This window comes from Sylvia atricapilla, chromosome 11 (assembly GCF_009819655.1).
Source record: "Sylvia atricapilla isolate bSylAtr1 chromosome 11, bSylAtr1.pri, whole genome shotgun sequence".
NCBI classification, from domain to species: domain Eukaryota; kingdom Metazoa; phylum Chordata; class Aves; order Passeriformes; family Sylviidae; genus Sylvia; species Sylvia atricapilla.
Window position 1 is genome coordinate 6366872 of NC_089150.1, and position 16655 is coordinate 6383526.

Genomic DNA, 16655 nt, shown 5'->3' on the forward strand with positions numbered 1-16655 from the left:
ATTCCCGCCGGGAAGAGGGGGCTCACCCTCCCCACCGCCCGGGGCGGCCGGCACTGGCTCGTCCCTTGCGGAAAGTTGCCGGTGGGAGCGGGGAGGAGCCGGGGCGCTCCGGGGGCGGGGAGCGGGCGGGGGCCGGGCCGGGCCGGGGCGGGCCGTGCCAAGGCGCCTGCGCCGGCGGCGCGGAGCGCGGCGGAGCGGGACGGACCGAACTGGAACAAAACAAACGGCGCTTTGTATCGCCTGAAAGGGCTCCGCGCCCCGCGCAGCACCCGCGGAGAGGGGCGGCATACACCGTGCGGCTCCCGGATTTGCCTTTTTTTTTTTTTTTTTTTGGCGCTTTTAAATTATTTTCATTTTTTAATTTTTTTTCTTGATAGGAGGGGGAGAAGGGGCGGGCGGGAGGCGGTGCGCGCCCTCCGCGGGCGCGGAGCCGTGCGGGCGGTGATGGCCTGAGCGGGCGGCGGGTCCGCGCCCCCTGCGCACCTGCCGAGCGCTCCGCGGGCGCGGAGGGACGCGCAGCGCCATGTCGCGGGTCGTGCAGAAGAAGAACCACTGGTCCAGCCGGGTGCGGCAGTGCGCGCTGACCCGCGGGCCCGGCGGGCAGCTGGGCTTCGCCCTGCTCGGCGGCGCGGAGCACGGCGAGTTCCCGTACGCGGGCGCGGCGGCGGGGGACGGCGAGGCGGCGCTGAGCGAGGGCGAGCTGCTGCTGGAGGTGCAGGGGGTCCGCGTGTCGGGGCTGCCGCGCTACGACGTGCTGGAAGTGATCCGGAGCTGCAAGGATCCCATCGTGGTGAAAGCCGTCCGACAAGGTGCGAGAGGGACGCGGCGGGACGGGGGGACCCGCTCCGCGCTTCCCGCGGGGCTGGGTGGCCACGGGCCGGTGCGGTGCCAGGGCTGGCGAATTCCGGCCCTTCGGGGCAGCGCGGGGCCCCGACGGAGGTACGGACGCGGGTGCCGATGCTGCCCACGCGTGTGCGCACCTTCTGCGAGGGCACTGATGCTCGGGCGCCTCCTCGTCCGGCCCCGGCTGCGGCCGCCCCGCGGTCCCCTGCCCTGCGCTAAGCGCAGCGAGCGATTGCGTGAGACTTTCCCAAAGGCACCGCGGAGCCGCCAGCGCTCCCGGCGGGGCCCCGCGCTTGTCCGGGGCGGCTCGGTGTCCGGCTGACCCTTGGAGAGGCTGAGGCAGCTTCACTGCTTGGGGCGTGGGGCAGGGATCCCCTCCTCCAGCAGCTGAGCATCCTTTGGAGCTGCTGAGTGATTAGCGGAGTCGTGTTCTGAAAGTGCAGCGTGTGTTTGCCGGCTGCCAGCGTGGGAAGAAAAAGCTTGGCCCCTCCGGCATCTTCCCTCTCTGGCTGAAGGGCTGCTCAGATTTACCTTTTTCCCCCTGGTTTGCCCTGGGTGGGGGCACATCGTGCTGCAGCCCTGCAGCGCACAGGTGATGGAGCAGACAGGTAGCTCTCTTGTTTGGCTGAGGAACAGGATAGGAAGAGTCCTCCCATGCTGGATTAAAAAGATGCCACTTCACATCCGTGTACACTCAACAGCCGCTCAACAGGTTAGCTAACAGGCCAGGCTGTTGGGCTTGTGATTTCCAGGGCAGGACTTCATTTTAGTGCCAAAAAACTGTTGGTGCTGCCGCAGCCCCCGAGGCTGGTTGGATGGGCAGGAGGAGCAGGACTGCAGCTGGACAGACAGCCCGAGGTGTGAGAGCTGCAGGAGCACCCCGAGGTCAGCCCCAAGTGCAGGAAGGAAGGGAAGTTTTCTTCGTGTTGCCCAAGAGATTCCTTAGGGGAAAGTTTATTTGTCATCCAGACGCGCGCATCCTAAACGTGGGGTTTCACTCTGGCTTGTGGTGTGAGGTTTTTTTCCCCCTGTACTTCGTTCAGCCCAGCTGGTAGCTGCAGACAGAATTTCTGGCCAGCTGGCAGGACTGTCACCTGAAGTCTTGTTGCTGGGCTCGCTGAGCTGAAGGGCTGCAGGCGCTTGTTTCACAGCCATCCTTCAAACCTCTGGAGCCAGAGCAGATCCCAGGGTGTCCGAGGAGCTGAGCCCTGTGCACTCCCCCTCCACCGCCTGCCCCGAGGCTGATCCACTAAAGCACAGCAACTTGTTATCCCTTCAGGATTCAGTAGCAATATTCCAGCAAACACTTGTCAAACTCCCCAAACCCTCAGTTTTCCTTAAACAAGTGCTTATTTTCCCTGCTGCGTTCACTGGGAAGTGGTGAGGGAAACTCAGCCTGCTGGTTTCCCTGCCCAAGTGGGAGGGGGAGAAAAGCATGAAGAAAACTATGAGGAAATTAGGCAGAGGGGTTTTTTTTTACATACTGATTGTTTTAGCAGAAGTATTAAACTACAGCTTGTGGTGTTGCAATGTGATCGGTGTTGGTGGATGAAGGAAGGTGTGTATAAAACCCTTCCCAACCAAACAATTTGTGATCAAACTTCTTGTTGTTTTGGAAACGTGAGTTTCGTATAAATAAAACATGTCCTGGGAATAAACTGCAAATGACAGAACTTGGTGGTAAATGTGTTTCAGCTCCAGGATATGGTCAAGAGAACAGGCAGAGAGCTGAGTTTTAGCGTGTTGGTTGGTTTTACCTGGAAAGTAGGAGAAAAGGGTTCAAAACCCATGTGCAAGTCAGGGCAGGCACTTAGACCTTGGACTGTTCCCATCTAGAGCTGAGAACCAAGCCCTTGGTTACTGTGGGATTGTAATTTCCTTTTCTTTCTTTCTCCATATTTAAAAAAGAAATGCTTTATTAGCCAAGAATGTGGAATAGAAATAAATATTTGGTTTTTAAATCACTAAATGTTTTTGTAGCCTGTCAGTGATAGCCTGGCATCTGCATGCTGTTCTGTGCAAAGCAGGGATTCCCTCATGTATCAGAATCATAAGGATAGAAAAGGAGAGTATTTTAATTAAAATGCATTACTTCTGTGTTGATTAAAAATCTGATTATGGGAGTGGCAACTGTCATTCAACAGAAAATGTGTGGCACTAGAGCAGACAGCAAAGGAGAATGCAGATAAAATTGTAAACATGTTTTTTCCTTTGATGAAAAAACTATGGTTTTCCTCCTCCTCCCAGTTCGTAGTCCCTAACTGATTGGTGCTGAAGTGCTGGGGCAACATTAGCCTGGAAATGTATACATTTTATTGCCTGTCTGTTTTGTGTTACATTTACAAGGCTGGAAAAACAGGAAATTTACTATAAGTCAGTCATCTGCAAGCTTGAGCAGAGAAAATAACGGTTCTGACCTTGCACTTGGTGAAAGAGAAGAGACTAGGATGTGACATGTACCTGGAATAGGCTGGGCTTTATCATTAAACCAGAGTTTGTAGACTTGCAGGTTCACGTGCAATATTTTTTTCTTGCTTTTGTGAGTGGTAAGTTCAGAAAGTAAGTACAAAAAGGAGGAACCTCTATGAAATCTCTTAGTAGGAATACTGGTATTTGATACCGGTCATATTGGATTTCTTGGTCCTTTGCTTACCCTGGGAGGAAGAGTGAAGAATTCTAAAGGACTTTAAAGGAGCTTTCCCTTCTTTTTCACCTTATGCACCCTTTTTGCTATTACATTTGAGAATAAAACTGCACATTATAGTTGCCTGTTTTGGGGGAGAGAGAATCTTGCTACCATGTATCTTAGTAACTTTCAGAACTGTCAAATGTGTGAAAAAACCTCAGTTAACATGTAGTGCTTTTATGACTGACTGTTTCCATCTTACATCTGTGCCTAAGTTCTGATGAAATTGGCAATTAACTTCTGTGGAGTTAATAAAGGCATTTTTATTATTACTTGGTCAGAGAGTATGGAATTAATAGATTGAGTTATAGGAGCAGTGGTTACATATCCTAGTGTAAAGCTGGCACTGCCTTAACACAGTGATTTCCCAGCTGTACTGTGAATATTGTAGCCTCCTTGAATACATTCCACATTTGTCAAAATAGTTCACTTTGATGAATTCGTAATTGATTACATTGGATAGATCAGTTATAAAATTGGGCACAGCATTTCTTCTCATGGATCTTGGTTAACAGAGTCCAGCACAATAGGGGAGACGTTTGTTGTGCCTTCCTCCAAACTGTATCTATAAAAAAAGGACCATGTTTTGTTTGAGGCAGGGTATCTGGGTTTTCCTTCTCCCTCAGTGAGAGAGGGACACATTCAAAGGGATTTCCAGGAGTTTTTTTGCTCCTTGGTTAGATGACCTGTGCCAAACCACACCAAGCCAGATGCTTGGTATGGGAAATAGTCAAAGTTAATATGCCTGTAAATTTATTCTTAAATTGTTTTTTTTTTTTTAGTTCTCATTTCAACCCTTTGCTTCCCTAAAATCTCTCAGAATCCCAAGCTCCTAATAACCAATCACTTTGAAACCAGGAGGTGCTGAGAGCAGTTATGCAATTAATAGTTTTGATAGGACTTTGCAGCTGGGATGATCCCACGGTAGGGAGGAGTTGAGGGTGCTTGTGGGGTTTTTTTAGCCCTGTACAGGGCAGACAGGAGCAGGCGTGATCCCAAGCAGAAACAGTCACTGTTTACCCAATGCTATCAGCTGCATTTGTTTCTTTTCAAACATTAACTTGACCCTAAGAAAAATTCTGAAATACAGTGCAGTGACTCAATGCTTCAATGTCAGGCTGGCATCTGCTATACATGAGATGTTAAACTCAGTTACGTATATTAATGTGAACAAAACCAGCTTCTACCAAAAAGGTTGTGTGAGCTGGCATTTGAATCTTTTCCTTTTATTTCCCTGCGAGAGCTCGTGAGATAATTTCTGTTTGTTATTTTTGGGATGTTTTGTAAAACATTAAAAACAAACAAAAACAAACAAAACAAAAACAAACAAACAAAAGGGAAAGTTGATGCATTGTAAATTCCTGCGTGTCTGGTGTTTTAGCAAGCACGGGGAAGCAGAGTGTCACTTTGTGAGTGGTGATGCTGAACATCCCACGCTAAGTGCCCATGCCTGGCGTTGCAGAAGCCCTGCAGTGAGTGCTGGTGCCTGTGTGGAGCAGAGCTTGGGATTGATGTGCTGGGCCAGCAAAGGGAGAGGCTGTTTAGAGAGAGTGAGCTCTTGCTGTTTCCAGTTTACCTCTGCAATGTCATACATGAGTTCCAAAAAGTGTTTTCCTTCAGTCTCTGCTCTGTGCCAGTCGCTTGCGTGGTGAATTCTCTCAGTCCTTTTTCCATCTGACTCAAATTCTTTTTGGACTCAGAGTGGGTTTCAAGTGGAGAGAAAGAAATCTTGCCATCTGAAAACCTGGGAGGTGTTCTTGTATTCTAGATTTATAAGACCTGTTTTCAGCTGTGACTGTTGGAGTAGTCATGAATGAAATATAAAATAAAAAAAGGCAGAATCTCTTCTTCTCTCACTTGGAGGATATTTTGCTACAAACCAATAGTCTTCTGTTTATTTAAAGAAGTACTTGAGGAAGTACTGCACTTAGTAGTCATGAAATGTGTATGTCTTGTATTAAAATACTGCCTTGAGGAAGACCTTATCTTTACTGGGCTTGAATTTACAGTGTAGAACTTGCCAGGATTTGGAAGTTGATCCTGCTGGTGGCAAAGCAGTCATCCATCCTCTCCTGAGCCATGGAGTAGCACACCAGAGAGAGGGACAAGAGAGCCCAAGAGCCACATCGTGCCTGTTATAAAAATTTCCAGGAATTAATGTGATAGTTCTAATGGCATGAAAGGGGGTTATGCTTTCCACAATAAAGTTAATCTTTCCACCCATTGAGATGGGACTCCTGGCTCCCTCTTTATGGCCAGTCAGATCACAGAGCAATTAAATCACAATTATGGTCTAATTATGAGCAGTCATTCAACACCATTGCAAACAAGGATGTTAACACCATCCTGCATGTTGTTCCATGTTTTTAAGACCGAGTTACAAGGCCTGCGTGAGTGAATTATTGACCTGCTATCGTGAGATTTAAGATTCATCTTCCATGTTAGAAATGTAAGAACCGTTTTTTAACAGGTTTGAAAGCCAAGTAGCTCCTTGCATCCCTGGGTTTGAGATTGTCATTTTCTTCTGGTTCAGCTCAGGCTGTGATCATTCATGCATCTCTTCTGGCTGTTCCTGTATCTCTTGATCTGATGCCTGAGAAACACACTTGCTCCTTTGGCAGTGTATTCGTGCACAGGGAAATATTTGCCCCAGGGCAGCTGCATTAAGGTGTAAAGAAATTCAGAGCAGCACTTTTGTGGCTGTGCAGAGCTGATGATTTGAGCTCTCTCTCATTAGATTTCAGCATGGCTCAGTCTGAAGTAAAGTGGAAGCTGAGAAGATGCTGCTGCCTCAAGGGCTTTTTCTATTGCATTAGCAGGGTCTGGGCTGTGGGCAAGGGCAGGATCTTTGGGACCTCTCTTGAGGTTTTTAAAAATAATTGGCCAAGTTTTGTATTTGCATTCCTTTGCTTAACTCCAGACACGAGCTATGCCTGCTAGTTATTTCAGGTGGGTTTTTTATATATTTTTTTTTTTACACTTCCTCTGACTTTGACTGGAACTTGTAAATCAAGGCATTTGGTTTTGATCTTTGTGTGCTGCAAGTGACTTAAATTTCTCGGTGAAAAGCACAGAGTAGTGGTTCTGCAAGAGCAAATGCTGTGAATTTATAGAAGGAATATGAAGAATTCGAGGCAAAATGTTAGCTGAAGGTAGGTATCCTTGCTGTGAGCCCTTAGTGGTACTTGGAGGGCTGGTTCTCAGATTGATGCATCCTGTCTGAGCTCCTCCCAGCTCCACATCCCAATTCCTGGAGCAGCAAAATGCAGATCCTCCTAGTCCCGATTTCTCCAGAGTTTCTCTCCAGCTCAGCTGCGGAAAAGATTTATTTTTGCCTTTTAGAAGCAGAGTATGAAGTGACCTTTTTGCAGCAAGGGCGCAGGGCTGGGTCATCCCCTGTGATCTGTGAAGATCTTCCTCGCTCCCATTGCCCTGTCACCGGGGGCATCTCCTGCAGGACCGGGGGGACAGCAGCAGCAGCGTCTCAGCGCTGAGTGACAGTGCTGCTGAGCCTGCAAGACCTGCAGAAACATCATTTTCACCACTACCATCATTCTCTCTGTCTCTCTCGACATTTGATGTCTTGTTTCTCCGTTCATGGTTGCGGTCTCGGGCAGCTCAGCGTGGCTCTTGCAGTGGTTTGACAGGGCAGAGGCTCCGAGCTGGCAGCCCGGAGAGATCCACAGCATCAGTGCCTTTAATCAGTGCCTTCGATGGCTTCAGGCTGGGGCTTCCTGCAAGGATCTGGTGTTGGGAAACAAAGTAAGCCTAGGCTATCATCCAGACTTTGTTATCTACTGATCTGAGAGGGCTGTGGAAGAGGCTACCTGCTTCCAGAGCAGTTTGGCAGCTTTTGCATTGGGTTGTTGGCAGATTGGGATATTTCTTTTTTTTCCTCCTTAATTGTAATTTTTTGCTTTGCCTTCTGAACCAAATAGGTGGGCCAGCATATCTCCCAGCCCTGAGGGAGCAGTGTGGCTCAGGGTAAATGGGATATTTTTGTGGAGATCCACCCTTCACTTTCCAAAGGTCACACACTCCATCCACCCCTTCCTCTTGTGACATTTTAAATGGTTTCCAGAACTATTCCACTGCCACAAACTGGAATGATGGCATCATGCTCTCTGTTAGTCCCCAGCTCTGACTCTGGCATCCTTTGTGCTGAAGTGTTTTGTGTTAGTAATATTATTTAAACCTGCAGATTTATTTTTTTTTTAACTGCCCTAGTAGACCTTGGAGAAACAAAACAGTTTTTTCTTCGAGTCCTGGTGTTTTGGGTTACATTTTTACACACTTGGCTTTTGGCTTAAAACAGTTCCACTTTTTATGGTTGTGGGGGCTTGTATTGTAACTCAAAAGAAAAATAAGGGTTTAAAAGTATTTATTGAATTTCATTAACTGTCCCTTATTAGACTAAACAATAATGCTTACTACACGGTGTGAAAATAATGCAAAGTGCCCTGTCTTCATAAAGGAACAGGAAATCAAAACAAACAAAGCCTTCGGGATGACTTGCAAAGTGGAACAGATGCCCTTACAATTGCAAGGCTTTTGAATAAGGAATCAGTTTTGCATGGTTTGCTAATCCTTCAGTAAAGAGTTCATTGTCTTGGATTACACATCTGTAATTTCGGAGCCCTCAAGTCAGTGTCTCAGTGCAATTAGAGTGGGAAGAGACTGACTTCTTTCTTCATATCCTTAATCTCTAGCTTGTTTTTTAAGAGGAAAACCTCAACTCCGGGTTTTTCATTTCGTTATTAACAAAAAGGCCTTTGAAAAAGAAGCTGCCTAAAATCCAGCCACTCCCTCAACACAAACAAAGCTGGGCAGATATTGTGTACTTTTAAAAAACCCCAACTTTGATGTTCAACCTGTCTTATTCCAGTGGTACAGATCCTGCACTAAGTGGATGTTAGACCAAACTGATGACAGACACATATGTCTCAGAGTTTTTTTGGATGAATAAGAAAGTTACTTCCCAAACAGGCTGAACTGGACAGGTGAGGACCTGGGCTGCAGAATAACTGCAAAATGACTTTTCTTAAAACCAGCAAGGAGCGTGCCCATCCTCCTCCTTTCCCAAAGGCACAGCTAGAGCTCCCAATTAGCAATTTCAAAGGCTGGGGTACAGGTGGAGGTTCCTTGGAGCAATTCACTGGAGCCTTGAGAGAAGCCAGGGATGGCTGGAGAGGTGGGGAGAATAGTAGGAGATACATAAAACATACCAAAATCCTTGTGCTGGGGAAGAGTTTCCCTGTTCACTAGTGGAGCTGTTCATCCTGAGGCTGTCTCTAAGAACAGGCTGAGTGTTTTCTGCAGGAGCATGGCTCTTCCTAGCTGGTGACAGTCCCCAGTGCCACTGCAGTCCAGCCCACCCTCTTGTTCTGGCCCTTACAAGAGAGCTGGAGAGGGACTTTTTACAAAGGTGTGTAGTGATAAGGGGGAATGACTTCAGGCTGGAAAAGAGCAGGGTTAGATACCAAGGAGTTCTTTGCTGGGTGGACGAGGGTGGTGAGGCCCTGGCACAGGGTGCCCAGAGAAGCTGGGGCTGTCCCTGGATCCCTGGAAGTGCCCAGTGCCAGGCTGGATGAGGCCCGGAGCAGTGGAAGGTGTCCCTGCCCATGGCAGGGGCTGGCACTGGATGGACTTTAAGCTTCTTTCCAAATCATTCTGTGATTCTGTGAAAATCCAGCACTGAATGATCTTTAAGATCTCTTCCAAACTAAATGGTTCTGTGACTCAGTGATGCAGCTTTGCTGTTGAATGCTCTGTTAGGATGTGGTGCCTGCCATAACTCTGCTGCCCCAGGACAGTGTGTGGCTCCCCTGTGTGGCACGGGGACAGTGGGGGACGTGTGGCAGAGCACAGCCCTGGGGAGCTGAGGGGTGAGGAGGCTGCAGTTTGGCTGAGTTTGGGGAAACTGCTGTCTCAAAGCTGAGAGTCTCCTCCTGCAGTGCTGCTGCCTGGGGGAAAGCACTGAAGACAGGACACCTGATGGGGCTTTGGCAGCCACTGCTCCAGCCCAGGCTTTGTTCTCTCCCCATCCTGTGGGTGAAAGAGGGATTAGTCTGATGCAAAAGGAAGAATCATGTCCTTCTCTTTTCCCTGGTATGCATTTTTCCTTAAACAATGCGGTGACTAATGTAGAATATCTTCTCAATGTGCTCTGGTGGTGGTTTAGAGGAGCAGCAACAGCCTGACTACATGAGCAAGTCCAGAGGTTCTGCTCTCAGCAGGGACTCTGAGGATCACAGAACGTGTTGTTTCTGAATAAAATCAGTAAGTTGTTTACTTACTGGGAGGGGAAGGCTTGCTTTGTTGTTGTTAGATTGTCTTCTGCTGGTACCCCAGCAAATGCTGTGTATTTGTTTGATGTGCAAATACCAAACTCACTTAGCAATGGTATATAGTGTTTTGTTAACTTTTGTATAGTCTGTGTGCACTGTGGAGTCCTCCCTGGCACCTACCGGCTGCTTTTATTAATCAAGCTGTTTCTAGGTGGAGATCTGAGCTGCCAAATGCTTTTATACATATACCATAGCCTTCCTTTTTTTTTTTATTTTTTTTTTTTTATTTTTAATGAAGAGATAGGGCATGCTGAGATTGTTCTCCCAGTTTCATGTGGAGCTATTTTTATCTGGACTAAGCTATAAATCCCTCATGTTGCAGGAAGCTTTGTTTGCTACAGGTGGAGCGAGGCAATTAAACCCCCACTGTCTGTCTCTGGCTTTCTGTGGGAGGCGTGGAACTGCTCTGGGCAAAATCCAGATGGGCACTGAGGAGATCAGGGCTGTGCTGCTCCAAGGGTTGGCTGCTCCGTGAGGTTACACACAGGGGAAAATTTTATATCTACACACAGCCTGCACCCAGTCCAAGAGGAGGAGCTTGTGAAAATATTGTGTCACCCATCAAAATAGTTTGAATTCTTGGGTCAGACTCTGAGAATGTGTGACTGGTGTGTGTAGATGAATATATATATATATTTAACTTTTTCACTCTAGCATCCATATTGTCAAATGCTGCTTCAATGAAAAGTTCCAGAACGTCCTTTTTCTTCACTCTTAATTTTTCCTTTTTAATGGAAACTAATCTCAGGATTTCAGCAGCTCAGGTTGCTAACCAGCCAGTGCCATGGATTTTGCTAAAATTTGCTGCTGGCACACACAGCAATTTGGAAGCTGAAGAGTATGAAACCACCCCCGTTATGGCTGAGAACAGTTCCCATGCCCATTATCTCATCACGAGATGCACGGGCAGCCTCTGATCCTGTAAAAACATTGAAAATCACTGTTGTGGTGAAACTGCTTTGGTGATACTTGTCCTGTAAATCATCTGCAGGAACATGTTGATTTTGAAAGATGGTTTGCTCATGAGACCTCAGTGTCTTTCAGATTCTGTGATGCAGCTGCTGAAGAAGATGCAGATTCCCTTTTCCTGACAAAGGCTGGGGGCAGCTGCTATCTGGACCTTTGTCTGGCCCCTGTGAGTCATTTCCAGCGTGCAGGAGGGAAATCCAGAGTACACCTATAAAGTTTATCTCGGAAAGGTGCCCAGTTTCGTCCTGCACAGAGGTCTCTGGCATGTTCAAGGCCATCAAATGGCATTTAGCTCCCTCATTCCAGGGGCAGGTGGCAGTTACACTTTAACACAAGGCCATTCCTTTATGAGGATGGGAAATGTGGTGAATACCTGGGTGCAGGAGGTCACTCTGTCCAGTGTGATGAGTTTGGGGCTCTCTTGTGCCAGGCAGTGCATGGACCTGACAGACTTGTCCCTGCCTTGGTGTTTGCAGAAGAGTGAGGGCTGTGAAGAGCTCAGGTGACGAGTGGAGGGCAGAAAGCCAAGCACAAAGTGTGTGGCTCAGTTGGGATGTCTGTGACAAGGGCATGGACCCACAAATCTTGGCTCTCTCTTGCTGTGCTGTAGGGTTCTGCTGCTTCCCAGATCCTCATTACAATGGGGGAAAAGGGGGAATGGCTTCAGCTGGAGCAGCTCCCTGGTTGCATTACCAAGTTGTCCTGCTCAGGTGGAGCTTTGCCACTAGTTTCCATAAAATACCCTATAGGTTTTTCATTTGTTTGGTTTTTGTTTTTAATTTATGCTTATAAAACATGTCAAAGGCTGAAATTTTTATCTGCAAAAGGCATGGCTTAGGGACTAGCTGAGGCGACTTTTCCATTTATTTTTGTTTTCTTTTGCCAATTTTCCAGTTGTATTAGTTGATGCTAGAAATACCCACGTATCAGTTTTTCCAGGAGCTAAATACAAAAAGCGGGTTTTTTTACACAGTTCTGAGCTGGGCTAGGATATCTTGGTCATATTGCAGACTGGCAAATTTGGATGTGCTGAAGTTGTTACACATGAGAAAAGCCCCAGTAAAAATGAGAGCGCTTAAATTTAAGCATGTGCTAACGTAACACATTGCAGAGGGCTTTTCGTATCTTGTCTGTAAAAGATGCTATAATCAGCACTGAGGCTTGCCTAAACCAGCGTGGAAATTGCTGTTTGCCTAAAAAGCCGGGCAAGTTGTCACAATCCCAACATTAAAAGGCTGCGGCGGATTAACCAAACCCTATTTCCAATTGATTTAGTGTAACTCAGCCCGGTCATCATCCTGTGGTGCTTTGAGCTGCCCTGAGTCCTGAGAGCCAGTGGCTGAGTTGGCACTGCATCTTGCTGTGTTGGCTGTGCCTGCTCTCCCCCTGAGGATGCTGAGGAAACAGGGGAGCCCTGGCTCCCAAACTGGCTGCTCACAGGCAGCTTTTAGTTTTTTATTTGCTGTATTCTTCTCTCCCTCGGTGCGGCGGCTGCCGGAGCCGTCGCTGCCCGGATGGGACCTGGCCCCTGGCAGGGAGTACAAGCGTTTTTCCACGGTGCAGTTGAGTTGGCAGGGAAGGTTCCATCAGCTGCTTGGCTCAGGATGTGCTGGATGCAGTAATTCGTTGGTGGATTTCTGACAAAAGAGTGTTTCTGCTGCCTGCAGCACCTCCTGCCCTCCAGGCCTTGGGTGTGTGCTCAACAGGAAAGGTTCAAAACTTTTCTTCAGAAAGTTAGGGACTTTTTTAGCAGTCTTACAGACTTAATTAAAACTGGTGTTCCTCTTCTCCTGTCTTAGTTGCAGATGGAGGTGGATTTTACAAGTAATAGCTGACTTTTGATGCTGTTCTGCTCCGGCTGCTCCATTTTTGTAAACCTCAAGCATCTTCCAGCAACCTGTGGGCTTTGTCAAGCAGAGCCTGCTCCTCCCTGGGCTCTGGCTGAGGAGAGGCTTCCCATTAGCATCACCAGCTGATAAACAAAACTTCTTCAGGGCCTCCAAAGGACAGACCTTTCAAGTGCTGAGAGACAGCAGCAGCAGCTCTGCTGAATGCTGATAGCTGTCTGAATTGGTGGCAGGAACAGTGGTGAATATTTATTGTGGATTTATTTCTCCTCAGAGTCCCTGGGGTAAAAGACACGTCAGCATTGTGATCCATTGTGGCGGATCACGTTCAGGGGACTTTCTGCTGTAAAAACATTGTTTCTAGCTCAGGTTTAGCTGCAAGGTTCTCTCTGCCTCAGTTCTCCTTCAGGTGCTATTGCACTTTGGTTCCTTGTTATACCCAGGTGAGCTTTAAGTTGTAACATTTACAGGAAACGTGGCTGAAGTTTCTACCTCTTGGAGGTAAGGATGCAATGTTTGCCTTTCTTAGCACTGGCTCACATAGCTGCCTTGGGATCAAGTTAAAAAAAAATGACAGAATGGTAAATGCATTGTTTTCCCCTTCTCTCAACTCTGCATTTCCTCTGCACTGGTCAAATCAAACAACAGTGACATTTCAAAGTCTTCCTGAATGACAAAATTAGAAATACTCCTTTTCTAAGGAGTCTGTGAGAGGCAGTTCAAACATTGCATGCAGCCGTTCCGGTCGGAAGTTGTTTAACTTGTCGAAATCTCTCTTTTACTGCAGAACCTCTATTGAAAATGACAAATTGCTTAAAGCAGTTTCCATGTTAGACTTTAAAAAATTCAGTTTCTTTCCACCCAGAACACGTGGAAGGCATTTGTGCACTTGCCTGACTGTTTCTCTGTCCTAAGGCTCACACTCGGCGGCTTTGACTTCATGTAATTTTCACATGCAGCTGCTTGGGTTTGTTTTCCTCAGCTTTCTATTGGAATGGGATTTTCTCCTGCCTCAGCTCTGCTGTGAAAACTCAAATATCTGCCTGGTTCAGACTTTGGGGACCAGGGAGTGAGCAGAGGAGAGGCACTCCAAAGTCTGTGCTTTTTAGAAGTGATGTTTGGAGCATTATAAAATCCATAATTTAAGCTGGAGAGTCTGGGTCCACAGCCAAGTTGTTGTAATGTCCTTTAAAAGCGTTGAGCGGTGTTAATGCTTCACAAAGTGACAAAGCATCTTTCGCTTAAACATTTTCAACTGCTTCTCTGTAGCTGTCACTGTAGCAAAGGACATACGTGGCAGGTACCAGATACTGAGCCAGGCAGTTGGCTGTAACTGCTGTAAAAATAAAAATTGCTCAGTTGAAAAGGGTTTTTTTTCCTCTCTTTTTTTTAAAGAAATATTTCAAGTTGTCATTGTGCTCAGGTGGCCTGCACAAAGCAGCACTCTGTGGTGTGTATCCCATGAGGATGCATTGTCAGGCCTTGCATTTGGGCTTGTGGAAGAGGATGCAGAAGAGAAGTGGGTCTCCTTAGCAGTGCTCAATAAATGGCAGGCCCCAGGAATAAGATGGAAATTATATTTCTGGAACCTTGACAGGCTGAGGTGAGGCTTTCTGTGCTCTTCCTTTTGCCTGGGGTGAGCTGCACCAGTGCATTGATTTGCAGAGTTGTTTTCTGGTGGCTCTGATGCAGTTCCCGTGGATGGAGGTTGGTCCTTCCCCAGGGCCACAAGCTGAAGCTCGTGTGTGTGTGTGTGTGTCCTGCTGCTGAAGGGCAGGCTCTGGGCTGCCCTCAGCTCTGTGCAGCCAAGGCACAGAATCCTCTGTCTGACTGGGAAGGTGCTTTGCCCCAAATGGCATCAGATGAAAAGAAGTCAGCATTGCCCCATTGCTGTGCTTGAGACAACCCTGTTGCTCAAGAGGGATGATTACCGAGTTAGACAGCAGTCAGGAGGGGATCTGAGGACAATCCAGATGCTTTTTCTATAACTCCCAGGCATGTCATATCCTGGCATTTCTATTTTTACCCACTTTTTCTCTAATACTTTCTTTTATCAGTTATGATTCCTTCAGTTTTGGCAGGTTTGGGCTGATGTGAAATTTTAACTTTCTTTCTGTAGCTATGCCTTCATTTGCCAGTTTAACATTTTGCTACAGTGTTGTTGTTTTTTCTCTCCCTAGCGGTAGTTTACAAAGTAACAGTTACAAATTTTCCGGGTTCTGCTTTTGTTTTTTTCTTTCTATGAGTGCTCTTGGAAATTACGGTGTTGCCAGATGTTGGGTTTGGTGCAGGATGTGTCACAGCAGACTCAGGTGAGCTGTCCTCTCAGTTGCTTTCCTGATGCAAGTACTGGTTGATATAATCTGGTTTAGAAGATAGCTTTAGGGACAGGCACCCGCTGGGGTGAATTACCCATTCCTGCTCCAGTGTCCTGGTCTCTTTAGGCAGAGGGCGGTTTGTGAATGGAAGCTGGAGGCTTTGTGCACCTTGTTTATAGTGTTTGTTGCCTTCTGTGGAATATCAGATGCTGCCTTCGGCTCTTCTTGTTACGTGAAGAAATGTCTGATCCATTTCTGAACCCTGCAGAGCTCCCTGGTACCAGGCATAAAGTATTTTTTTAATGGGCATTAAGCCTGCCTTGCTGGCTGTGATGTCTCTGGCTAATAAAACCATTGCACCCCAAATACCCTGCAGACACAGATATCTGTTTCAGAAACAGCTTCTTTAGTTATGTAACAACGTGAGAGCTTTAATCCCTTTCCTCTTGCAACCAGTCTGGATTGCTTTCAGCTTGTCCAGCAGCCAGGCTGGGCTGCTGCTGTGCTTCCACAGTTTCATACCCGTGGTTGATAATTAACCCATTTCTTTAATAATGGTGCCATGTTTGCTCTGACCTTTTTTCTTCCCTGCTCTCCTATTGCAATCTAGATTAAATCCAGCCTCTTCCCAGCTAAACATCGAAGTTAATATTCCACCAGAGGTGCGCTGATAAAGCCCTTCATTACCTGGAAAAAAATAATCTCAGTGTGCTTGGTTTAATATCTCAGGTCAAGAGAAAGCACCAAAATACAGGAGTAACTGCCTTTAAAAGGCAAGTGGAGCTCGCAGGTTCAGTTTCCTGATGAGCAGTTTACTGTAATTGACTTACCAGCACGTTTTTCTCTTTGGGGGGAGTGTTTGGTTTTTAGAGAATGCAGCCCCACATTCTGTGTGAACTTGCACAAGCCGAGAGGGGGGGACAGGCTCTGCCTCAGCAGGGCAGGGGCCCTGTCCCACCTTGTTCCCTGTCCCTGGCAGGGTGGTGGCTTTCAGAGGGTGAGTGACACCAGGGCGCCTGGCTGGGGACATGGTCCTGGGCAGCTGCTGGAGGTGGCAAGGTCAGGTCTAGAGGCACCAAAGGCAGGGTGATGCTGCAGCCCACTTCTGGAGCAGGGCTGAGTGAGCAGGAGTCTTCCCTCTGCCAGCAGGCAAACTCTTCCAGGGTTTGGTGCATTCCTAGGTGTGGGCATGGCAAGTCACACAGCGTTCAAATTAATGAACCCTCATGCAATTTTAACTCGAATGAAAACTGTTGCAAAACTTACATTCCGAATAACGCCAAAGCCTGTTTTACTGGGAAGAGATGGGTGTTTGTGAAGCCACTGGGGCTTAGCTCCTGCATTGCTCCCCTTTCAAAGATGACATGTTGTGATTTATCTCCCTCTCCCAGAACCTTCTTTCAGCTTAGAAAAGCAATGCTTATCATCACTGTTGTCGGGAGCCTGTGCAGCAGTTTGAATTACTGCCTTTCCCTTTCTAGTGCCGTGTAAACCAGCATAAATCTGTACATTACACCAATTTACATTTGGTGGGATTTGTCCTGACACGTCCAAAGCTTCTGACTCTTGATTCGTTGTATGAGCAACTCCTTTAATATGGAGCCCTGGGGACAAGACCCAATTTAAAATAAAGTTGTGCAGGTAA

The 16655-nt window shown here is 47.3% G+C and overlaps 1 protein-coding gene across 25 annotated transcripts in view; it reads left to right on the forward strand.

The window, feature by feature from the left end:
- The first annotated feature begins 366 nt into the window (after positions 1-366).
- Positions 367-16655, forward strand: part of MAGI1 (membrane associated guanylate kinase, WW and PDZ domain containing 1) — a 336522-nt gene continuing 320233 nt past the window's right edge. For 11 of the 25 annotated variants that reach the window (XM_066327223.1, XM_066327226.1, XM_066327229.1 and 8 more), the window contains exon 1: positions 372-809. In XM_066327223.1, the coding sequence (XP_066183320.1) occupies positions 524-809 (286 nt within the window). In that variant the 5' untranslated portion in view covers positions 372-523. Of the gene's footprint in view, positions 810-16655 lie in introns of all 25 variants that reach the window. The other 14 variants (XM_066327227.1, XM_066327228.1, XM_066327231.1 and 11 more) reach the window with 5 other exon arrangements.